The 26,624-nt window shown below is 40.9% G+C and overlaps 1 protein-coding gene across 1 annotated transcript; it reads right to left on the reverse strand.

Moving 5' to 3' along the window:
- Positions 1-148: 148 nt before the first annotated feature.
- On the reverse strand, positions 149-25,299 carry wu:fc17b08 (serine/arginine repetitive matrix protein 2). The gene is made up of 7 exons (XM_056436226.1): positions 25,203-25,299; positions 16,605-16,670; positions 15,952-16,031; positions 15,539-15,671; positions 15,002-15,301; positions 14,772-14,874; positions 149-6,509 (listed from the first exon to the last, which is right to left on the reverse strand). The coding sequence occupies exons 1-7, from the start codon at positions 25,297-25,299 to the stop codon at positions 1,847-1,849; spliced, it is 5,442 nt and encodes a 1,813-aa protein (XP_056292201.1). The 3' UTR covers positions 149-1,846.
- Between the last annotated feature and the right edge of the window lie 1,325 nt (positions 25,300-26,624).

The following is a 26,624-nucleotide window of genomic DNA, read 5'->3' on the forward strand; positions in this document are numbered from 1 at the left end:
CCTCCACTGTGGACATTCATAACGGCTGTAAACACTGTTGCATTTGAATATACAATCTAGTATATTTCAATAATACAGAGCCATTTAGCTTTCCCTTTCTGAATAAATAACATGCAAACGCTTGTATAAAAGAGCCAAGAAACAGAGATAAAATTTAAACATCTTTATATCAACTCCAGCAAAAATACAAAGTTCTGAACATAAAGATGTATCATTCATGGGATCACCACAAATAAAGCAGTTTGTTTCTTTCTATCATACAAAACCAAAATCTTTAAATAGCAACTGCAAATAAACATGTTCAAGTCTGATTCGGTGGGCTGGTTTAGATTTGCTCAATCCGTTAGCCTACATGAAGTTTTTAAATAACAATAAAAACATGAGACATGTTTTGCATTTACAGATGATTTACCCTCTAAGTGAAATGAACAGAATAAAAAACAACACTGTGCTAAAAATGACAATTGACGATACACTAATGCCAAACACTACTGGAAGTTAAGAAACTTCACAATATGAGAACATCTGTCCAACAATAATAAAACAAACAACATAAAACTGCACCATACTTTGATTAACAACTCAGAAGTGTGACTAGACTACCCCAAACATATATCCAACTCTAATAATTAGGGAAGGAATTCATCTCCCTGTCATCTGCTACTGATGCTCAAGTGGCCGCAAACGTCATTCATATGAACCGACTAAATATACATACTTGTCAGGTCTTTGCTGGGATGAAATAGTGTTGCGAAATGATACAAGCCAGGATCTCAAAGTCATTTCAGATCATTTGTCAGGACAGCATTTTGACGGGCACCAAATGCACAAACACATTATTGAATGAGGTTAGCATCTTCAAAGCTCAGAGGCATAAATATACTTTGGGGTTTCAGTCGTAGAAAGACAACCGCTCGAACGAGAGTTGCTCAAACTGTCGCCCACATCAACGAGACTTAACAGATACAGAAGCAGGTGAACTATTTAAAGTGAAGTCGCTGTTACGAGCGGATAACAAGGGACTGCAGAGCGACACAGTGATGAAAACAACCCCAAAACATCGGAAAGAAAAAGAAAAAAAACGTTTGTCATGACACATACAGATCACACCCGTCTGTTTTAATAATGCAGACTCATATTTGCATCGAGTACAACTATAGTAAGAACAATATTAAGTTAATGCTCTGGCAAAATGAGAATATAAAAATAAACCTGGCAGGTAAGATTAAATCAGAACATTTGAAAGCCTCAATCAAGGTGAGAATTGACAGACGACGCTCGGGGCGGAAACTATTTACGAACACTCTGCGAAGCAAATGAATGTCGACGCCCTCTCCAGGAATCTAAAGTTGTTTGAACTAAATAACAGGGTTTCACATTCAGCAACTCACTCCATTCCTTTACACTTCATAAATAAGGCACCGGGTCACAAGAGTCACAGAGACAGACGTTTGATTGGAAGACAGGCTGGAGATACACATTGCCTCTGTAGGTACACGTCGTATTGAAAAGCTGAAGAAAAGCATCTCCACAGAGCGGTGAGGTTTGACGGGCCATGTTCTCCAGGGTGCTGAAAGCCAAAGAGAAACGAGTCCCACTGGACGTCCCGCGGGACTCGTCTGCCGTCCCCGAGCGCGGAGCAAGAGCTCAGCAAACACATTTCACACTGACGCTTTACAAAAGCTGAAATTACTTTCAAAATCTGTTCCTGCCGACTGAAAAAGGTGCCCTCTGAAGAGTTCGGTGGAAGTAGAAAATAGATACTTCTGGGCCTTCTGAATATATTACAGGTAAAGTTTGACAAAATCCTCTTAATAAAAGATGATCTCTCTCCCTCTCTCTCTCTTCATTTTGAGAGCGACGTCCTGGTGCGCTTAGCCGGGGTCTGCGAAAGCGCCCGAGCTCTCTTGGTCGCCGATGTTGTTTTGCGGCGCGGCAGCGAGGCGGTGCGCTTTCTCTTTGCAGAGGGCCGGACCGCCGCTCGCCTCGGCAGCGCCGCCTCCTCGCTCCTCCTGGCCGCTTTGGGGGAGGCGCTCTGCGTCTTCGAGGACTTCGTGGGCCTCTTTGAAGCAGAGCTCCCACGCAAAGAGACTGCCGCCTCAATTTTCCTCTGGGACCGTGTTAGTACCTGATCAGGCGAGGGCGGAGACTTGACCTCCACGCCCTGCGGCGGGGCGTCAGCAGTGCGCTCTGTGCCTTTGATGTCAGAGACGCTGCTCTGTGAAGATTCCTTTGTTTGGATCTTTGCAGCAACAGCTTTATTCAAGGCGGGTTTTTCCACCTCTATTTTCTCCGCTTCAATTAGCTTTTTATTGTCGACCTTGCTTTTCGATGCGTCGACGGGGTTATGTTCGGGTTGCTTCGGAGACCCGAGTCGTTGAGAACATCTCTTGGGCAATTCGTCGTTTTTCGTTGCGTCTCTTGAAGCTCGACCGCTGCCCGGAGCCTTGTCTGGCCTCTGCTGAGCAGGATGCTTTGGAGCTTTTTTGCCAGCCAACGTTCTCCTTCTTTCCATTCTTGCTGCAGATGCTTTCATTTGTTTACCAACAGGGAGGGGGGACTTTTTTGCCCTTAGAGATGGTTTCAGATTTGACTTGGCGGATGACTTTTTGGTCGCCAGCCTTCTCATGTTGTTCTTTTTTAACGTTTTGGAGGCCTTTTTGAGTCTAACATTGGTTTGCTGAACCTGCATCTTCTCTCTGATGTTTGAGTATTTCCTTAAGATCCTCGCACTAGCTGGATTCTTCGATTTACCAGAGGACTTCTGTGATTCAGCTACTTCTCCAGAGGCTTTGGCAGACGAGTGGGACTTGGTCGGAGTCGTACTGGGAGACTCTCCCCTCTCCTTCCCCTGGACTGAGTTGGCTTCTTGCTCCAGCGCTTTAGCAATCAGTCTCTGATTCTTGGGGTTGCTCTTTACAGGAGAGGCAATGGCAAACTTTTTCAAATGTTTCTTTAAGCGCTCTGCCTGTTGGCTTGGAAATACCCCCTGAGAGGTCCCTGAAGCGCTCGACGAGCTGTGGAAGAACAGCTGGGTTTCTGACGGAAGACGTGTATTCACTTTCTTGACAATGACGAGGGACTTTGTTTCTGTGGTGTCAAGGAACCAGCGGCAAATGCTGGTGAGATTAAAACCTTTCATGAAGAGCATTTGGACCGGTGAGTATTTCTGGTGTTCCGAAGACTTTGATTTTCGGGCCCTGCGTTTGCTTTTCCATATAGCTGCCTGTCTGTCAGATTTGTTTCTGTATTTTGTGACTGGATGACCCTCTTTGTCCATCGGCACCCAGCCCTTTTGCATTTTATCATACTTAATGTTCAGATTTGTAATTAGGTGTTGGTTTTCTTCTCCAGTCAGATTCTGAAAGAATTTGTTGGCTTGTTTTGTGCGCTCAGATCTTGGTGTAATGGCGGGAACGGCTGAGCTCTGGGGCAACGTAGACGCAACCGACACTGGAAGGGGCTTCACCGGAGCTTTGATTATCCTTTCTGAAATGATTCTCACAGGGGATGTTACGTCACTCTGTCTTTCATCTACAGTGGGAGCACTGGTAGAGGCTACAGCCAATCGTTGTGATCTCAAAGCCAATTTCTTGTTGTCCACTGGTGACGACTGAGTAACAGACTGGTGGGACATTTCAACCTTACTGCTCTCACTTCTTAAAGGCATTCTTTTGGGCTTTTCTGATGGGGAAGAACTGCTTTCATCTCCGCTTGCAGACCTGCCCTCTAGAGATGCTACACTTTGCTTCTGCAACGGAGCAGCATCAATTGCTTCTGCCTCCTTTCGGAGAGCCCGCTTACTTCTTAGTGGCATAGTCTTGTTTTGCATTTCTGTCTTTTCAGGACTTTGATTTTCTAACGGACTTGATAACTCACAGTTAAGTTGCTCACTTTGACTGTCATCTCCTACAGCCTTTGTAGACCCTAGTTTCAGTTTGGCCTGCACTATATTTTCTACTTTGTTTTTTTGCAATTCTTCAACGGTTTCCTCAACTTGTTGAATATTTTCAACGTTTAATACGACAGTCGTCTCTGGGACTGCTTGCTGGTGGCACGTCTCAGAGGCTGTGGGGGAAGATGACCCGATTGAAGGAGAAGCAACAGGAAGTGAAGACGGAAGGGTGAGAGCAGGGGTAGCAATAGGTTTCGGAGATAAAATGGAAGTGACAGCATTGGATTTGGGAGATGATAAAGGAGTACCAGCAGGCCTCTGGCTGGCTGATCGAAGTTGCCGCTGATCAGAGAGAACCGGCAGACTATCCTGATCTCTTTTAACTTTCTTTTGTTTGCTCTTAGATTTCGGGCTTGATGGTGTGTCAGAGGGTGATTCTTTCACCTGCTGAACACCAGGAGTCGTCTCAATGGATTTTACAGCTCTGTCGGTTTCAGGTAGAGGTTTCTCCAGACTTTTGTTTTCAACAGTTGAATCAATAGTAGAATCAACAGAAGTCTTGTTGGGGACATTCCGACTAGATTTCATTGGGGTTTTATTCGGTGATGTGGTGCTGTTATTTGATCTACGGCGCAGACTCCTGTCAGATGCCGATATGGGTCTCCCATTGACAAAACCCACGACCACTCCTTCGGTTTTTCTTAACCGCTTTGGTGGAGAAACTACAGTCCCTTTTTTTCTACGCCAAGGGGGTAATTCTTTCAAAAGCGCATCAAGTGTCTTTGAGGACACGTCAATGTCATTGTCACCTTCGCTCTCTAAAGGTAGAACACCGTCAACTGCTTCAGATGTTTTCATTTCTGTCTCTTTCTCCATTGGCTCCTCTGCCGACACTGTGGCGTCGGACTTAACGGTCACCTCGACGTTGTCGTACTGCATCTTTGAGTCCGTTTGAAGCTCCTGCGGTTGCTCGTCTTGTATTTCCTCCCTACTGTTTTGCTCCTTTTCTTCCTCAACTTGAGCCACCGGTGATGGGGCTCTATTTTGCTGGAGAACAGGCTCACTGTTGTGCACTGATGACATCTGGGGCTCATTTTCTTCTGTGGAAACATTCTCTGATGGTTCCACTACAGTTTCTGTGACTATTTGGTCTTTACTTTCACCTATGTCCTCTTGAAGCTCGGGCGTGTTTTCTTTTTCTGCTTCAAATGGAGCCTCAGCAACACTTTCTTCACTTTTAGCCGTTGTCCCCGAATCTCCTGTCGTATTCTGTTCTACATCTGTGTTCACATCTGTTTCTTTGTTTTCTGTAGGAGGCCTAATCGGAGAGGAAGGAGGAGACTTCCCCTTTCCCTGACACTGGTCTGTCGGAGTAGTTTCAACTGGAATCTCTTCTTCACTGGCTGCTACCTCCACCGTATCTCTTGTTGCTAGACTCACACTCTCATCAGACTCTTCTGTGGACATGTGTTGATTCATTGCCTCTCTGCACGCTCCAGCAAAGGGCATATTCACAGGTGGTACACCTTCAGGCTTCGAAAGCACTTGCTTCGGGGTGACCAATGTGATAAGCTCTGGCATTGGATTGGGACACTTGCCCCTCCCAGCCAATGTACGGACCGTTTTTAACTCCCAGATTTCATCTGAATACAAATGTCCTCTGGTGCTTTTTCTGGCATTGCGGCGAGGAAACATACCGCGCCGCTGTTCCTTAAAACACTCTGTAATTGGTTTGTCAATAAAAACAATGTCGCAGTGGCCAAGATCAGGGTCAGCTATTCCCCTGCAAGCAGAGTCCCTGATCCGATGATCCGAAGATGACTTGATGGTCTTCCTGGCAGTCCGTGGAGAGTCGGAAGGAATGGTCATGTGGACTGAAAACAGGTTTCCTGGTTTATCTTTGGCATGCCCCAGAGTCTCTCTCTGCCTTGCTTGATGTGCGTGACTAGTCTGATTGTGTCTTTTCACAGAGGAGCTGAGTCTGGCACTATGAGTTTCTGTTCTGTTGGATGTCTTGGAGTTACCCTGTCTGTCCTCCAAAGTGTCAGAGTGAGATGAAAGAGAGGTGTCGAGCACACAGGACAACTTCTTACCAGCAGCAACGTTGCTGGTCATGATTTTCATCTTAAGAGGGGCATGATCACCATTACGGTTGTTTTCTGCCTCCATTGGATTAGCAGTGGGAGTGACCGGAGCTCGATTTCCCCCGGACCCCGGGCTGCGAAGATCCAAAGCAGGGCTAGCCGATGTTTTCAGCGAAACAGCATTCTCTGGAACGTTTTTCATTGCACAGCTGCTTGGGATAGAATGGGACATTTCCTGGACTTCTAACTTGGGAGTTAATATACCGGGAAACTTTAGCTCAGGGCATGACTTCTCAGCGGTGACTGCACCGGATTTTGCGGTAGAACAAGCCGTTACCTGGATTCCAGAGGTAGATTTAGGGGCTTTCTGTGTATTGGAAGATGTCAGTGCTTTGACCTCCGTCTGTAGAAAGCCGATGGCGTTTACCATCTGTCTCTGATGGTGGTGACAGAGTTTGGCCATGAACTGTTCCAGCGTGGAGGAGGACTGCAGGTCTTTGGCCTTTGCAATAGGCAAATCAAGAGGCTCACTGAGGGAACAAAGAACAACATAGATGAAATTGCACATCAAGAAGAAGCAGCATTGCTTCATACCATTGATTGGTATGTGATTATTACACATATGAAGACAAACGTCCCTTCATCTCCACAAGTCCCTACTCAGCTAAATGTTTGTGTGAAATAATCCACAAATGTTAAAACAATGTTTATCATTGCATATTTATTAGAAGAATAGGTGATTTTAAAAGTGAATCTTTTTTCCAGTGAACTTGACCAATTACATTGTTACAGCTATAACATTTTTCTTTTGTGCACAGTGGTGCCTTTTGTTACCGTATACATCGAGAAAATCTTAAACATGCACAAGACATTTAGTAATGGTTGCCCATTTAGATTAAAACAAGTCAAACACATGTTCATCACCTTAAAATACATAAGGGGGAAATATAGTGTACATAATTTGTGTCAGCTTTTCATTTAATAAATAGTGCAGCGGGTGACATTTAGACACAAGTGCTCAACAACTTCATACAAATTATCTATTAAAAGCAAAATCAAGCGCAACATGCACATTTTGTTATTGTAATACGTGTGAGGTTTTGTTTGGGTCGGGTCTTGTTTCTGTGTTTCTGGCTTACGTTTTTTTGAGTGAGGTAGGTCCATTACAAAACCCTCCCAGAGCCTTGGAACATGTATACCGTCATAGTACGCCAAAAATATATAAATCTTACTCTGAAAAGGTTAATTCTTTGTAAAAAAAACTCCTTCCCAAGATTCATTGTGGTCTTTTAACAAGAAAACGAACACACAAATGAAACCACATCTTGATCCCTGAGGTGACATGTCACAAGGCTTTGCTGGGTAATGATGAATTGAAGTAGCTTTTCTCCCAGCGTGTGCTGCTGAGCAAGAGGTGCTGGCAACTGCATGTTGCACAGAAAATTCTGAAAATGTTCTGTTGAGCATTATCTAAAATGTGTTTAAAATAGATACTTACAAACTAACAGTCAAACTGATGTAAGTATACTGCACTAAACTAACAAATCGAGTAGTGATTCAAAAAACATTCAAAATGTCAGCTTTAAATTGCAATGTTAACAATACAACCTTTGAAGTAGGAGGCGTGAGTCTTAAGACTTGGTGAAATCCCCAGAAATGCAGTTTGTGTTGTTTAAAAAAAAATTTAAAGTACTGTTTGAGGCACTGAACTGGAAAGAAAGTTATTAATTAATTACCATCTTACTCGCAATGAGGTTATATTGACATTCAGTGTGTAACTAAGTATTAAAACAATAAAACTGTGAAAGCATGTTTGACTTTTTTTTAGCTCTAAACTAAATTATTCATACAGCATGCCAACAGATCTCAAATATTACTTTTTGAGATCAGAAAATATTTTGTCGGGATTAAAAAATAACATTTGCTGGACCTGGAACCTGACCAATTGTTTAGCTAAGCTCATAAACTTCACATCCCTCTTTGCAAGGTCTAAGGAGTAAAGTGGAGTACCTGAATAAGGAGTGGTAAGTGTTTCATCCCTGAGGGTTTCGCTCTTTGTTTCACTTAGCATTACAGTAAGGAACTGACACAGAGTGCACGCCATCTTCGTCCAGAGGAATAAAATAACCAATCCAACAAGCAAAAGCAAACCAAACTCATTTCCACAATATTTCACAAGCACACACACCAAAGTTGTGTTAACTCTTCCACGATGTTCATATACTGCACATCTAGATAATCTGTTGACTACAAACTACTATATTTCATCATACACGTTCAGTGAACCATTAACCAGATTGAGAACTGGATTAGGGCTATTTCACGTTCACAGTACACTCTACTTTATACATTGTTGACTTGACAGTAAACACACCAACACTCCAGTACTTTCAATAAAACTGCCTTAAAAGATCAACTTCACGATATTCAATTAACTTCCCACTGACACATATGACTTTGTCCAATCATGCACAACATACCCAGTGTCATTCCTGTACACATTGTCCATGTTAAATCAAATATACGTGATCTGTACATATATTTTTGTGGACAGGGTCACTCGACTTTTGTCCACATACATTATATTAAACAAGCAAAAGATACCCTAATTGCGACAGAATATAGTGGGAGAAACCCTCCACATCGATAATGAAAGAGAGTTAAATATATCTTTAGTCTAAAATGATCTACGTGTGTCTATAAACACTATGTGAATTACTTCTTATTTGATCAAAGCAATTTACATTCATGGTTACTGAATTGATGATAAAACCATTCAATAGTAAATATAGATTAATTAAGACTACATAAACAAAATACTTCCAAACATATCAGTTTGAGTAAGTATAGAAGAGGATGAAACTCTTCCTCTACTTTGAGGATAAACGGATCCTCCAAAGCAGGGGATAATAAAAAATGTTTTGGTCATAACTGTCTAACAACATCCCCACCGCAAAATGAAAAGAAAAGTGTTGAGACAAAGAATATATTAAATAGAGCAGGGCACCATTAATTTCATGGATACACTGAAATGTTTACAAATGGTTGCACTTTGACAGATGTTTTACCATCTTATATAATTTATGAACGCCCTTTCTATAAACTATTTGGCTTTCAAAATGTTACAATAGAATGTGTGGAAATGAAAAAATGCTACATTAAAACAGGGTTTTCCAGATGAGGTAGTCAACCATTAGATTTGCTACAATAGACAGTGAGGAGCGCAATAACCGGTTTTACCTGCCAGCACAACAAACGCGCTTGTAATATATTAATTGAAATTAATTTAACGCTAAATGGGAAAATAAAGTTTGCTATTAATCGTATGTGTACTTCAAGCAACTGCTTTGTTTTAATTGTTTTTACTAAGCCAAAACATATTCACACATTTTGTTATATTCATGAAAATTATATGCAATTCAAAGTACTTCATTAGTTATACATAATGAAGATTTTAACCCTGAAGTGACAAGAAATGGAAACATAAAAAACTAAAGAATTCCTGAATTTATAAAACAAATAAAAAAACTGAAGTGAAGCCAGAGAAGTTTACCACCTAACATAAAGTTAAACTATCGTTACACTGCTATTGACATACAAGTAATAAGTCATGTGTGCAAGTCCCTGAACTATGTGTTACTACAAAATCTCACTCAGAAATGTTTACAATCCAGGCAAATGGATGTATTATATGCCTGTAAATAAAACGTATGAACTAATGCCTGCAGTGAAGGAATCATTTCTTTTATCAAAACATCAACGTTCATCGAAGCAACATTGTGTACATCTACAATCCTGCAGTGTTTGCAAAAAATATGAACCAAGATTTACTCGAGTTGTCCATCAACCTGATGAAAGCATTATAGGCCATTATCCCATATTCTGGAATGTCCTGAGGTATAAATGATAACGCACAATGAGGTGTCCTGATCGGGCAACACGATGCCTGTGGACGAGGCAGAGCAACACACACGGAGATCCCTCGGCAGAGTCCACTTGGCTACAATTCAATGAAGATGGCATGTATTGGCAACACGGGGACGTTTTTAAAAAACTTTTACGTATAGTACCAGCACCATGACCCAACCTTCTGTATTTTATTAATCAGTAAATGTTAATAAGCTAGTACAGTCAACCAGTATGTTAAGATCCATCTGCTAATATTGCTCGATAAAAGTTTAGTTTTTTAAATAAAATAATGACTTTGTGAACTAAGAGCTTCTAAAATGACAATGCCTGTAGATTTTATTGAGACTAACATGAACATATAACTAATCTTATTATCTCGTTTTTCTGCAGCAAACACTTTAAATATACCTGAATGTAATCGACAGTTTAAATGAATAGGACACCAAGAGTTTAGCGAGTGCACCTTTCATGAAAGTGAATAATCAGGTCACAATAACGGAGTATCATCCTCACGAACAAGGAGTTGTTAATTAACCTGAAGAAACCATTCTTTATCATGTGCCAATGGCAAGCTCGACTTGTACCCATGTACAGTATATGTATAGTACGTTCATACATCGTAAATAGAAAAAGAAAGATTCTGCCCTTCTTGTGTCTCAGAGAAAGACGTTCCCAGAGATAATGCCTCACACCTGAAGGCTTACACTGGCACTAAAATGCTACCGACAACTAGTTAAGGTATGTTGTGAAGTCATCTGAGAGTAGGACACACATATTTGTCAGTAAGACATCCTGAAATGTTACCTGAAGAGGGGGGGATTTGGGCATGTTATCCTTCCCCATCTTGCATGAGGCAATGATTCTGTAGCTGAGGTATATAGAAGTATGTACAGTGATCCACTATCTGAGAAGGGACATGTTCTTTGACTGAAAATCACTGCGTTCCAATCTGAAGTTATCCTGAGTGCAGCGAAGGCAATGTAAAGAATAAATAAAAATCATAACATTCATATCGGACGGCAAACATACAGAAGAAAATATGGGTGGCACAAACGTATCATGCTTAGTTTGGATTCAAAAGGCAAGTGAATTAAAATAAAATATAAATATGTTGAATATAGTGTTTAGAATGAATACATACTCTGAATATAATAGTGTTTGGACAAACGGTTCTTTTCTTACATCTCCAGTGTCTATTTCAGTCACAGATATGCATTTGCGAAACAGTGACATTGGCTTTCACTGCTATCCATAAAGGCCTAAATACACAATATAACTAACATATATATATATATATATATATATATATATATACACACATATACATACATATACACACACACACACATAGGACCAAGTGCTCTGAACAATACTGGGAGAAGACACTGAGGGGCACCACTTCCTTAGAGATGATTCAATTTGGTTCTGCATATTAATAATTAATTTATGGAGCCAGGAAATTATAGTTTTTAAAACATAACCTGAATAAATAAATTGAAATCAATCAACAATAAACTTTAGTATATTATAATTTCAAAACAGCAAGTATGCCTTTCAGGCTCAATATGTAGGGCAGGGAATTTTTACAATGATAACATTAAATACGGTAATAATAAATAGGAGTATTTTGGTATAAATGTTACATACAATTATTAGGGTTGTATGGGAAAACAAGTCAGCTACTACCACTGTCTGGCAAATGCAATATCTGTCCAGTTAAAAAGTACATCTTTACAAGTACTTTACAATTATATCACTCATTGGATGAGAGACTTCCATCATGGAAATCATTTCCGTTCTCTTCAGATGCACCCTCTCTTTTCTCAGAATCAATGTGCTGGGAGTTCTGTAATTCTTTCCTCCCTGGGGAATGTGAAACACTCTGCTCCTCAATCTTTATCAGCTTCAGTTTCTTCTTGGGTGGATGTTTTAAGGTCCCCAGTCGCTCTTTAACTTTGTATTCCAGGGTGCTGTGTGGAATGCCATAGATCGTTTGGGCTTTAGACACACTCATTTTCCCACCCATCACCATATCAATAGCCTCGTCGAGCAGGTCAGTGTTGTACTGTCTGTAGCGCCCACGTTTCTTCCTTGGCTGCTTGTTAATGAGGTCTGACTCTGAATCCAGAGGATCGCTTCCCCGCAAGGCTTTGCGATCAGCGTCTTGAGGCCAGTATTCCTTCTCTGAACCTGAGCTACTGAAACCACCACCGCTCTTTTTCTGGATCTGCCTTGGTAGAATGGAACGAAGTGCCTTTCCCAGACTGTTCTCACAAGCTAATCCTGAATACACAGTGGACAGGGAATCCCACGATGGGTCTGTTGCCAAAACCCGCACCTGGGGAATCTTGAGGTCAAAAGATGATGAATGAGAGAGCGAGAGGCTGTGGTCCCTGCAAGCCTCCTGGAGGTTTCCTTTCTCATAGGCAAGTGACTTTGTCCAAAGTCCAGCAGCTTCCAACAACCTGGGTATGTCTTTAAGGTGCTCACTAGCCTCACTGTTGGTTTTGAGCTTGAGGAGGGCCCCAAAATCACTTTTGGAATTCCAGGAAGCAGATCCATTTTTGAAAAGGTCAGTAGGTCTGGAGCTGCGGCTGAGAGGTGACTCTGGGTCGCTCTCCAGATCTGGCTCCTCTTTGATGTGCAGCGCATATGCAAGAGATGAGGAAGGCTTATAACGGGTGGAGTGGCCGATATTCTCCCTCCTCCTCCCATCCTGTAGGCTCTTCATAAACAGCCCGACTTGCCCGTCCGCTCTCAAGGATCGCCTGATTGAATGGAAGGAAATTGGGTGTAAGCAGAGCTTGCACATTGCCTTTTTCTTTTTTCTAAAGGAGGATGGGTTGGGGAGGGGAGGATGTTGGCCACTCCTTTATTATATGACCTTGCTTTGGTAACATCACTATCTTTAAAAAATAACTGACTGCAGGGTTGTGTATATGTTTTTTAAGAACAAAAAAGGCTCAAGTTTGACAATTTTTTATTGACTTGCTGGGATGATAGTTTACAAAATCTGCATCAACATAAGAAATAAGCAAAAGAAGGGCAAAGAAACAATAAAAACAAAAAGCAAAGAAAAGCGCAATGATTGGAATACATAAAGCATAGCCAGAAGTAGGCATTATTTGTCGTTGCAGTAAGGCAGCTTGGCACATAGCTGTTAAGCAGGGCACACTGTCATACAAAAGGACTGATGCAAATAAAGCTCTTGACATTTTGTGAGTGACGTTACCAGTGAACAAGCGCAGAAATAAAAGAGTAAGCCAGTAGAGGGTTATGTGTATCAAAGTCAAAACTGAAGTGTGATCACATAAAAAAGGAAGAAAATGCACTATTTATTAAGAATAAATATGTATCCGGCAGTTGGATAACAAATTATTAAAAAATATATTTTAAAAAGGGATAATATTTGTTCCACCCAAAGATAAGATGTAATTGACTGAGGACTACCTTCCCACTAAGGACAGTGTTGTGAATCATATTCAAAGAAAGATGAAGAGCTGAGCCATCTTTATACTGCTAGGAATGATCATCACTTTTAGATCAGCTATCAAAGCAGCAGAAGAGGAGCATGCACAGCCACTAGTGCTTCATTAATCCATCTCAAAATTTAATTATAGGCATATTCAAGGCCAGATGGGTATAACAGCATCAAGAGGCTCGCCTCTCAAGGGAAACAAAAAAGAACAAACAAAACTACAAAATAAAATAAATCTTATTTAGATACAGATATTGTCTTTAATGTTTGATCAAAGAATGAGGTCAAATGGAAATGTGAGAATGCAATTTAAATCTGAAATACAGCCCCCTGATTTGGATGACAACATTAGAGGGTATGTATATTTTATCATAGTTAGGATGAGTGATTATGCTCTGCAGGTAAAGTTGGCATCATGTTTATCTGAAGTATGTATGGAATGAAAAATAGTTGCGTTACCAGTATAATAACAGACGCTTACAACAGATGCTTACATTTTGAGAATAAAACAACTGAATGCAATCCTTCCTTGGGAGAGGAACATGGCGTGCAAATGTGAAATCATCATATTTGAACACCCCATCTACTACTACTACTACTACTACTACTACTCCTACTACTACTACTACAACCACATCATTGAGAATCATTTGAGTCTCTGAGGGTTGAATAAAAATCGACTCATACTGCATTTATGCAGGACTAAAGTCCTGAAGGAGAGTTGTGTATAGCAAGATGCAATAATAGTAATAGCATGGCTATAAGTCCTTCAGTAAATCATCATCATCGTCATCAAGCCAGCCGGTGCCTTGCCAGACAATAATCATCAAAAACAAGACCGCACTGACAGAATCCTTCTAAGCCACAGCAGCTCACAAACTTACAAGGTGTTGCCCAATCAGTCTGGAGCTGGCGATACCAGCGACTTATGAGACAATAAATTAGGACCAGGCAGCTGCATTAACTATAAGTTTGCAAGGTCAGTTATTTTGAATGGCAGCATGATACAAACGGCATCCACGAGGATGCACTGGAGTGAGATTTAAAATCAGAATCCAGTAGTGGAAGCACATGGAATATTTAAATATGTTGCAGGAGGTAAAACCCTTTCCCATGTTTTTTTGTGGCAAAAAACACTTCTGTTAGCACAACCTTGTTTGTCTCTGTTCACTTTTATCAAGGCACCAACTGGCTGTTAATTTTATTAAGCCACCAACTGGCTGGGTGATCTCCAATTTCTGGACTTAAATTTCAGCCAATGCCCATGCATTGATTCCCTACACGCACCTGTTTATTCCAAATGTATTTTATGAGTCATCCTCAACTACAACGTGAGATACCCTTAAAAACATTGCTGCCTAGAGACTGGAGACTAAAGCGACCAAGAAAAAGAAAGCCATCTTACCCTTTGAGCATGGATGTGGCTGGCGAAAGGCAGGGACTACGGACAGGCAGGCTGCTGCTGCTGCTGCAGCGATTCTTCTTGATAGATAAGTCCAGAACTCCATCTGTAACAAGAAAGGAAAGGAAAGAAATCCATTTAGTTTCAATTAAGTCGAGTCGGGCATTTTACCAGTGCACTTGTTGAAGCATGAATCAGCTGCTCCGTCACAGACGTGTTGAAGTTCACACTACCTTGTTCACGAGGCACAGCCAGGGGCCTCTTGATGGTGAGGTCAAGAGGAGCATCCTGGTCAGCCATGAGGAGCTTGCTGAGGACGGGGTTCTGGTTGTGTGCAGGCCCAGCAGGGCTGGTAGAAGGAGCAGCCCCTGAGAGCAAGGCTGGGCTTTGGTCAAAGCAAGGCTGGGACTCAGAGCCACTGTCCTGAGGGGAGCTGGTTTTTGAGGTATATTCGGCAGCGAACTGTCGGATCATTCTCTGAAGGATTTCTCGAGCCACTACAGGAATGTGTGGGTCAGAGAAATTTGGCACATCTGAAAGGAAACAAATACGAGGTAAAATTAACAATACATGCAAGTAATTTGCCACAAGGCCACAACTGATGTAGTTGGAACAATTATAATTAATGCAAAGACCATTAACATTCATAATTAACAATAAAAGCATAAGTGTTCTTGTTAGGCAGGTTCTCCCGTTATAAGCACATTAGTGTCATAATGCAAAATACTTCTGCAATGAGCCCACTCTTTAACCGAAACATGAAGACTCACCTTTTCTGCTGAGGACTGCATTGAGAAATTCCTCGGCTTGTTTCTCTAGTTTGTTGATTGTGTTCAGATCTTTAACGAGGAGAGGTTTAGCTGTATCTTCAAGCTCCTCGTTGCTTAAGCCAATAAGGTGTTCCTGTAAAATGACAAAACTGTTAAATCTGTGGTCTTCAAACTTAAATAAGATACATATACACTGAACAATGCATGAAGAAGATTTAGTTTTATTCCATTCAGATCCATTAGTCCAAATTTTAGGTAACTAATGGCAACTAATTCTGCGATGAAACCCTGGCAGATTAGAGCGCACGGGCACTTTAATTGCACTCCTAAAATTCATCCATTAATCATCTACCGTCTACATCTGAATACAATTCTTAAAGACACCACCAAAGTAGAGAAAAGGGAAGTCTTACCTTAACTTTGTCTCGTCTCAAACAACAGAAAAGACAATTTTCATCAAATGACCAGTCAGACACGGCTGTCGGCTCAAAGTCTATGGACACAAAAAGGAGGACAAGAAATAAAATACAATTGTGTGAGAAAATATTTGGCATTTAGTTTTTCTAAACAACATGTACAGTATTTATAGCCGACTTCAGAGCTCGAGCCGATGCCTGTCAGAGTGTTGACGTGTTGTCGGGAGACTGAATCAGGAGTAGATTGATTCAGCTCAACATCAGCAGCCATCGTACCCACTGCGAGTGGACACAGTCTACTTACCGCCCTCACTCTGCAAATATATTTAAATCCCAAAGAATGTCCACTATTGTCTTTGTACCACATGTATTGCAAAAATGTCTGTAGGACACTAGACTTTTGCACTGGCCCCACGCCATCCAAAACACAAACTTTGTAGGAACACAAGGGATCTTCTCTTCTGCGGCCAGAGGGCCGTCTTGTAGAGTGAATGTCGAGGGGTACCAGACGGTACAATGCAGCAGCAGCAGTGTCATAATGAACAGATAACACATAATGCTTCAACCACAACATTGTCATTCATGTCATCCATACGCTTGTATGATCATGGCCAGTATTCATGAAAATGAAAATGATCTGAGATTCTTACCCTTAAATAATGTGAGGTCTTCTACCAGCTCTGGACCAAACAGACCTTCGAGGATGCTCTCAAAACCTGTGGAAAGACACGGGATGAAATAGTTACGCAGCTTCAAACTGTGTGTGTGTGTGTTTGTATATAGTTAAGATTTACTGCAGCAGAACAAACGCAAAACAAATCACTGTTTAAAACAATAATATCCGCCCAAGGGCCCAACGTAATGTGTTGTCCGGTAGAGTCACTGAACATGAGAATGTCTTCTGCATTCACCAAGGCTCGTCTTTCCATTTCAATGTGGCCAGCCCTGTGAGCACCACCTGCTTCTATCAAAACACGTATGATCAGCTTTCACCCAAGGTGTTTACTTCAACAGTAAATGCATGCACTCCATCCTCCTGTTGCCAGGCAACTAAAGCACCTACTGAGTTGGGAGTGTCCTCACACTGTAATGCCAAAATGAAACAGCCAGAAACAAGACTATTGGACCAAAACTAAATCGTCCATCCACTAAATGAGAGTTCGTAGTCAAGCAACTTACAAGCCTTTATCAAAACAGCCTATATCGCATTTACCGGCTAATAAAAAAATGGTATATGCATTATCAATGAGATGGTGGTATGTTACAGTCCCAGCTGTTTGACAACATACATTGTGTTATGCTGCAGAGGACTTTGCTTAACAGTGCATGAACACAGTATGCAATGTCTGCTTACTGCCGCAGGGTCAGCAGAACCAATCCAAAACCACAACATGCATTAAAACAAGCACTAAAGAGGTCAGAGGTAACATCTGTCTACACAACTGGATCTTAACCCTTGTGTTGCCTTAGGGTCATTTTGACCCGAATCAATATTACACCCTCCCCCCGCTTTAGGATTAATTTGACCCCATTCAATGTTTAATGTCGGTGTTCTTTCGGTAGTCAACAAACAAACATAAAGTACCGCACACTTAAACTTGGAAAACAATATTAATTCTAATAATTTTCTGGAGGTTTTAATTGCTGGCGTCAAATTGAACCCAAAGGGTAAAATATGTTAGTAAATATAAAGGTAACAGGAGGGTGAAACATTGAATCGGGTCAAAATGACCCAAAGGCAACACAAGGGTTAAATGATGTACTGCGCACTAACAGAACGAGTCATGAAACCAACCGTGTTGACAACAAAGCACATAATGGACGACTGTTAAAAAACTATGAACAAACATTGAACATTAAAGCTACGGCAGTATTAAAACCTATATCAAAAATGATTCTCACAAGTTAAATTCACCAAACGTGTTAAATTGATCATCTACTTACAGCATGTCTTCACAGACAAGTGAAAAACAGAAAAGAAAAGATGAGCCCTGATCGTCTTCTCTCTTCCTAAACTCAGTGAGTTCAATAAAAGCTGTCATCTGTTAAAATGTCCTCGCTCTGCTTCTCGACAAATTCCCACCCACTTTTCAACAGCCAAACATAAAGAGGGTGTGTGTGTGTGGGGGGGGGGGTTGAAACACAGCCTTGCCTATAGGTCGGTTTCTGGGTTAGTGCACAGGACTTCAGCTATCCAATCCTATTTCTGAAATATTTCAGAGGCAGGGAGAGAAAAGTAGGTCATCCACTTTGGTTTGCCAGTCCGTGACATCACACTACTCTTCAGGAATACAGTTTGGGGCATTTAAAAATGTGTCACAATGCAAACCATGACTTTGAGGCAATATGAACGCGTTCCTACTGACGGCTCATAGTAGGGTGGAGTGACTAAGAAAACATCTTTGCACAAAACCAGAGTCTTAAATTTAGAAGAACAAGCTGCCTGCATGTGCAAAGGATAACATATTGATGGCGTGTATAGCTGTCATGCATGCTCGACAGAATGAATGAGTATAAAAATGGAATAATGGCCACAGTTAAAAGGTATCAACGGAATAGAACGCCTCACTGTATTTCGAGGCCTACACTTAATTCTACTTTTGGATGCAGAAACAACACTGTACCGTTCATCCTTTAAGGTATCTTTCCTTTTTGAATGAACGTTCACCAACTAATTAACTCCAGAGAATTAGGCCACAAATGAGCCACTACTACACATATCTAGTTTAATCTATAGTGATCAGTGCCCAGATACAATATGAGAATGGGGTACAAAGTGATAATGAGAAAAATAAAAAAGTGCCCGGTATTATTTGCCAGCAGGCATAAATCCTAATTATATCAAAACCTCAGTCAGGACAAAGATATCCGGTTAATAAGGCTAGCTTTGCAAAAATGGGAGGGAATGCATCTGCAGGCACAATTGCATTGACAATGTCTCATTGAGCCTAATTAGAAGATGTTGTCTTTTATTCAGACTTGTTATTGCATCTCTTTCCTTTACTGGGAGAGTTACTCATTCATCTTGCTGTATATGAGGGGAATGATGATTCAAAACCATTTTGCTATTTTCAACCCTTATTGGAGTGTTTTATTTTTTATTTACTCCAAATAAATACTGTGGCTTGCTCAAGGTAGTTGAGTGATTGCACTGCTTGCGCTTGAATGAAAAAATAAATCAACATCGTTCTAGAGATGAGCGCACCGACTTTTTAGCTCAAAAGACAAATTACTTAATATACATTTCCCATTTTCGATGTGGAATTGGAAATTTAAAAAAGCAGCTTTGATTAAGAAATTAAATCATATACTTATTTTTAAATTATAGATAATGACTCATTTTAAATCACTACGATATATTTATTGTAAAGAAATATTTCAAACCATAACACATGCTTTATTAATGTTGAATGCAGTTCTCTGTCTTTTATTTTCCTCATAACTCTCGTATGAAGAGGGACAATAAAGTTTTTAAAACTGTACTGAAGGATTTATTTTTTTATATAAAATGGAGAAAATACTCCTGCCAAACTCTTAAAATAAATACTCTTCAAAGTAGTGGGCTAAGTTACAGGTAACGAAACAAGATGACGGTGTAATTATGCTTATATGCACCTGGGAATCCTCCCCGACAGTGGGACATTGGACAGGAGCTTCAACCAAGCTTTTCTATTCAGGAAAAAGGAACACAGAAGAGAGCCAAGGGATATTTTTAGACTTACTTGCACTGCTTACATTTCAGGCTAAATTTAGGTTGAGGTTCAATTTCATCTGACAGTCTATCAACACGTCACAAGCTGCTGCACCCCAACAAAAAGAATAAATCAAAAAGTAAGATCAGATCAACTTGATTACCATTCAAATTATGGATATCAGGGCTCTCAAGTGTCACGCATTGAGCGTGAGACTCACGCATTTCGGTCTTAAGTCACGCACTCCCGCCACACATCGTATTTCTCACGCTGAAAAAAACTCTCGGCTATTTAATGTTTTAATGTGCCGCAGCGCGCCAACATGAGCAGCGCTGCCCTCGCCGTGGAGGAATCAAGCGCTCCCCTGGAGTTCTGCTGTGAGGAGCCACTTATCAGCCAATCAAAAAAATGAAATGGGCTACACAATAGCCAATCAGAAAAAAAACCGTATCTGTTGTATCTGGGTGAGATTTAATCCAGCAACCAATGACAATAAAGCATCCTGGAATTGCGCGCGACTGATATCCGAAAATTTCGTTCTGGGGGGGGGGGGGGTGATGGAAATGTCACTCTTGCCTGTCTTCAAAACTTGAGAGCCCTGGGATAATGCAATTACTTTTGTATTAGTACAATTTAAGGCAGTTGAAGTCTTTCAGAACATACTCTCACCTTGAGTTATTTGGGCTGTAATGTACTATCATGTTCAATACATCTCATCTTAACATGTATGGATGATCTTTTGTCAATAAAGTGGAGCATTACAACTACAAAGTATGACCAGGAGCAAAATCAATCACATAAAGGAGAAAAACAAGCAAATCCCTTTTGTGAAACTGTGAACATCTATGTTTGGGATTGTGACTTGATAAATAACGACAGTTTAGCATCAGCCACAAATCTTAATCATGAAACTGATTAGTGCTGGTACTGGACACAGTGCTGGTACTGGACACAGTGCGTGTTCATTGCAATGCATTTCCTTCAATATTGTGACAAAAATGAAACTGACATAAATGTGATTCAAAACATACACAGAGAAATTATAATTTCACATTCATAAACATGTAACCTAATGTTCCATTAGTCAATGCTTGAAGCAGAATGTGACTGAATGAATACTGTCAACAACCATTATTCTGTGGGGGAATTCAATCCCATCCCAACATTGGAGCAGGACACTGAGGTGTGAGAGGGGCTGGCAGAGCCACTGGATCCGTATGAAGCACCACGGCCTCGGTTCACAAACGTCACTGCATAGTCGGGCTGGACGATAATTCAACATGGTAATCTATTGTCCTTCATTAAAATCACATTGTGATGAGATGAATATTTCGCGATATCGTGAATCACGATGACATCATCAAAATTGATAATAACAAGCACAAACTGACTACTACATTTTTTCAGAATTTTTTAGTATTTTGCTTATTTTTGTCCTAAGTAAATAAGTATATAAAACTATGTGGATATTTTCATACGATATTTATATAATGAATGACATAAAAACACGCTATGCATCCTATACATCGTTATTAAGATACGAGAAGGAGGCGGTGTGTGTATTTTTCAAAACATGTGTATTAGCATGGAGATCAACATGAGCTCCTTCAATGTCTAATATTCCTTCCAACGCTTTAAATATAAATTCTGAAGCTCCATATGTTATGTTTTGCATTTTACAAACAAGATCAATGTCAAACACCAACATTTAGCATCAACATAGGACTGCAGTGCTCTTTCCAGTGGATGACCCACCCCTCTGCCGCTCTGTGCTGAGAGTGTACAGTGCTGCATCAACCCCCACTCGGCCCATCCCCCACTCAAACTCCTGTACACATGCGATCTCAAAAGGACCAAAAGCTTGCAGAAAATCAAAGCAGTGTGAAGCCTAAATGAACCGTGCTCAATCTGGCATGTTTGGCTACGTCCTTTGGAAATACTGGATGGATTGATCTTCTATTAATCATTCTACCTTACAGGACTGCATCATATTGAAATATTTCTAAACCATACCAATGCTCAGATTGTGATGCCCGTAAGAGTGTATTTTTGTATGAAGAGGGTCACTGGCCTCCTCGAGCAATGCTCTATGAAGTTGTTAGAGAGGGCTCGGGGCTGAGGACGAGTGCAGAGATGACAAAGGTGCACAAATTAGTCGACCTACAGTCCATGACTGTTCATCCCCAGTCGGCCCATCACATGCAGACCAAGCCGAATGCTGAACCATCTCAAAAATATCCACTGTCGCCTACTATGCTTTCCACAAAAAAGGGAGGTCAGCAGACAAGCTCAGCCATGACATGGGCATGAGAAAAAGGACTGCTGGAAATGACATTTGGCTGCAATGCATTGTGTTTATTACGAGCAATATCCAGCAGCTGGATCACGCGAGACAAGCGCTGAGGTGGCAGCTTTGAGCAAGAGTGGAGGAGAAATGAACCACCCCATGAATACTGAACATAATAGGATGCAACCTGGCAGTCAAATGGTGTTAAAGACAGTGCATTCCAAATGCACGCTTTCAAGCTGCTGGTCATATTTCACAAAATGTCAACAAACCTCACCCAGATGTGTGTGTGTGTGTGTGGGGGGGGGGGGGGGGGGGTTAGCAAATAAGGAAAAAGTAGGCCAAAAGCGCATCAGAGCTTGAGCAAAAAAGATGGGCCATGCTAAAGTTTAAATAATAAACAAGACAATCTGCCTGATGTCAATACTTGCTTGTTGTTTGTTTGAGCACATACGCAATTCACCCGCCCACATGTCCAACGCAAGCATGAATAACCGGCAGTCTCAAATATTAGCTGGTGCCATTCCAGTATAACTTTTCCCAAATCCAGACGGAGCACACGTTTCCAGTGACGCGTCTCGGGGCGGCTGGACGACGGACACATGAAGAGGCAAACATGCGGACAATTGTGGCTGCTGTTCTGCGGGACAATTGGCCTTGTCTTGGCCCTGCAGTTTCACCGCTCACATTAAACACACAAGGACAAAATGTCCATGCCAGCGTCAGCAGGGTGGTGGTGGCGTGCAGCCCTCTCCACCAAAACGCCAAACAAAAGTCTGCCCTTGTTGTCATGGACAGAATCTGCCATTCTGCAGCCATCGGACAGACGCTGCTGTCATGTGCAGCATTACAGTGATCGCCCAAACACAAGGGACATTTGTCAATCATGAAGGGGTTAACTGACTCACTGAGCAGTCCTGGGCTGGAGCTGGTGGCAAGTCACAAAACTATTATTCTCTCCTGATTTGCTATTCAATGACGAGCACAAAGCCCAACTAGTATTGTAGCCTCTTAGCTGGAATTAGTTTGTTCTGGATCGGACTCAGTCAGAAGTAAAGCCGATAGCAACCATACTCAAAATAGGTGGTAACAAAGTCCCAACAATTAGATGAGCAGTTATAGCTTTACTATTACAGCAAAGAGTGTGATGTGGGTTTAAATAGGATGCCTAAAACATGGTCTGGACCTAAATGTTGGTTAAACTGGACTTTGATTGACGAACAGTAGGGTGACAGCTGCAGCTAGCCTGTCAATTGTTTTGCTGCACTTGCTCTTATTAATTATGATGTCAGCATCTAACCTGCACTGAATAAACCACAGGCTTAAAATGTTTAACATGCAACACCACATAACTCTTAAAGGAAAGGAAATCTAAAGAAAATAGATCAGATTAATAGATATTTCAATCAGATTTAGTATTACTGCTTCCTGAAACATCACAAAACTACTCCCGTAACTCGCATCAATATGTGTTGTGCACACATAGTACAGCCTACTCCATATATTACACATTTTAATAAGATCTAGACACAGCGGCCACTTTAATTGAGATTGATTTAATGTGACATTTTGAGATCAGCAGCGTCTGAAGCAGTGTTCTGGCTTTTAAATGAGATTTTTCATCTTGTGGTTCAAATGCCATTTAAAATTCTGTTTTGAATTCCAGTTTATTCTATTCTGCCTGAACCTGCAATCATTTTTGACTGCAGTAAAATACTGTATATTGCATAACATATCAGTGACCCTTACTAAAAACCGGAACAGACAGTGTATCCATAGGCGTATAGATTTCTGTCCTTGTGATACACGTTTGCATCAGAAAGCACGCAATCCTGTGTCAAATGGAAATGGCCCCTTAATAAATCATTCTGCATTCAATACAGGAAATAATTTGTTTTGTATTCCCTATGAGACGGATAAAGGTGAATATAAATGATGATTAAACCAGTACCAAAAAAAAGATTTCATTTTAGCATTAGGGTCAGCAACCAACTCTCTGCTCCTCATTTGCGTGATCAATCTGTTTGTGATGATGCTGAGAGTCCACATTGGCTGTTGCTATGTTACTGAGTCAAAAGAAAGGATGGCAAGGCATGGATTTAAAAATGGCCTCTCCCTCTTCTTCAAGCTCTTCCATCAAATGGTGAAAACTACTAATGTAGGTGTACGCCATCTCTCTATATGTGTGAAACAGAATAACGAGATGGTGGGTTATAAAACGTATCACGGAGAACTTCATACAGTTCATGGGGAGGATATGTTTTATTAATGAAGTATTTCAGAATAAGAGCCGGTGAACAACATAAATATAAACTATGATGAAGCAGAAATGTCAAATTGTTTTACCTCACTTAAAGCAGAGCAAAAGCAGTTAAAAAACACACTTATAACCAGACCATACAATTGGAGCATATGCACACCGGTACAAGTAGTTGCAGTAAAATAAATCCCCTAAACCCAAAATGTCAGCCTGCCGTTTGCTCTGGAGGAATATATTTTAGTCTGGACAAAAGTGATGGACCGACCACCACACAGACCAGCTAAAAGTCTTCCTGTCCAAGCCCTTAATGCAGGTTGTGTCCTGCAGATAGTGATTTAGCTAACGTACTACAAAATTACAGTTTCGCCTACACTCCCACCTGAACGCATTTTACACAATGCAACGAGCATTAAACCCAAAATGCAGCAATACTTTTTGAAATATTCGTTTTAAGGGGCCTGAGGAACTAACGTTAGAGAAGTTTATTTGTGTAACGTCGTCGACAATGGAAACTCCCACAGCAGTGGGGTCTCAGCCACTTCCTCAATGCATTACTGCGCGCACCCGGGAGGCGATTTGAGAAAAGCAAGTAAGCTAAATGTGAACTGAAAACACACGGGAGCCCTCCCCCATCCAAAATACAGTATCATCTCACGGGAGCGCGCATTTCATCAAACGGGGTCTTTTAGCCGACGCAACGCATAGAGACACTCCCTTTAAAACAAGCACGGTGCCCTTTAAACAAACTAACATTACGCCAGAAACGTTAAATAACTTAAGTCCGCAGTTCGGATTTAAAAACAATAAAAACAGAAAGTAACCCCCTAAAAGTATTGCAACATTATCACACAACGCAACATTGTAGTAATTGCTCAGGCTCGCGTGAGAAGGAAACAGTTGAGGACAAAAAGTCGCTCGGTAATCGATGGTTATTTACATCAATAACGGGCCCACATATATGCATTTCAACCGGTAAAACGGTATCCTGTGTAACTGGCATTGTCCTTACCTACACAGTGAACTAGTTTGTGTCGCCACGAGTCAAGTTCCTGCCGAAAGCCGCGCCTGTCGTTTGTGCATTGCTGCCTTTTACACTGACTCGCCATTTTCTATCGTTCTTGTCTGGCGGGCACGAGCACGGGAAGAGGAAGCGCTCTGCTATGTGAGCGCGCGCCTCTGTGTCGAAGAGGAATATCACTTCAGAGTGAAATGCAGGTTTCAGTCACAGTGTAACCAAACCAATAGTGTAGTTAAATTAGGAATTCAGGAAATCAAGTAAATGAAAATGCGTATAAACACATTATATCCAATAATAATAAGTATGTATATTCAGCCCACCAATGTAAACAACACAATAGTATTTGTCCATAATAATAAATATTAATGTGGGGTTTAGGTTGATGTCTTTGGTATATATCAAATCAAATGTGGCTGAGGTGTTTTTCTCTTGAAAGGTCATTAACTGTAGAGCATTGACTAGGCTTTAGCCAAGGCTGGTTTACCATCCAGGCATAGCTGGCAACGCTATACGGTTTGGACGGAAATGTCTCGACAATACTTGATGGATTGCCAATGAATTTTGAACACTATTTTTCTAGCACATATATTCATTGAACTAGATTACTCATCATGTTCCCTGGATTTTTAGAAAGAGGAACAATCTAAAACAGCTTTTTAAAGATTGTTATTATTACAGTAGAATAAATGTTATCCTGATAAGAAAGTATTGTGGACATTTTGTCTGACTTTAGCGAAAATGCAATTGTGATCGGTAAAACCTAATGTCTATGCAGTTACCCTGTAGAAAAGCTTAGCTTAATCCCTATACCAGAAACTGCCTATACATTTGGTACCGCAGTGTTTTCTTTGGAATATAATAAAGTAACAATAATACTATTTACAATTGGTATTATTGGTATTTATATTAGTACTCGTAGTCTATTGGTGGTAGTAGTAGCCTAGAAAATAATAATAATAGCAATAATGTTACAATAATACCTTAATAGTTCACTAGTCTGTACTTTGTATGTGATGGCCAACAGATTTTACAAAATGTAACCTAAACTACAATTAAACTACGGTAGTGTTGAGTGCTTCGAGAAGCTTCAGAAAAGGTCCAAGAGCCTTCTATCAATATGATTGACACAAGTCTGTAAGCAGTATCCCACTACGCCAATCAGAGAAAGTTTTCAATGAGGGCCAACAACAGTCATGCAATGAAACAGCGCGGCGGTGAGGCTGCAGTGATGCTATGGTAATGCTACCTTCAGGTGCTAACGGAATTATTTTAATCCTGAGCTGAGCGGTGGATGAACGTCATGCACCAACACAAGTAACCTAAACACGACTTGAAAATAGCGATAGCTCTCTATAACAGTTTTTAGTAGAGTATTTTAGTCTTTATGGGTCACTGAGCATAAGAGGCAAATCA

This window comes from Pseudoliparis swirei, chromosome 17 (genome assembly GCF_029220125.1).
Source record: "Pseudoliparis swirei isolate HS2019 ecotype Mariana Trench chromosome 17, NWPU_hadal_v1, whole genome shotgun sequence".
Classification (NCBI taxonomy): Eukaryota; Metazoa; Chordata; class Actinopteri; order Perciformes; family Liparidae; genus Pseudoliparis; species Pseudoliparis swirei.

Bases quoted from the DNA above. Each gene is read 5' to 3' on its own strand.
- wu:fc17b08 (XM_056436226.1), bottom strand. From the start codon at position 25,299: ATGGCGAGTCAGTGTAAAAGGCAGCAATGCACAAACGACAGGCGCGGC. The intron at 15,302-15,538 runs GTGAGTCTTCAT...GTTTCCTTTCAG, and splicing joins TGCAGTCCTCAGCAGAAAAG to ATGTGCCAAATTTCTCTGAC. The intron at 6,510-14,771 runs GTAAGATGGCTT...TTGTTCCCTCAG, and splicing joins GCCACATCCATGCTCAAAGG to TGAGCCTCTTGATTTGCCTA.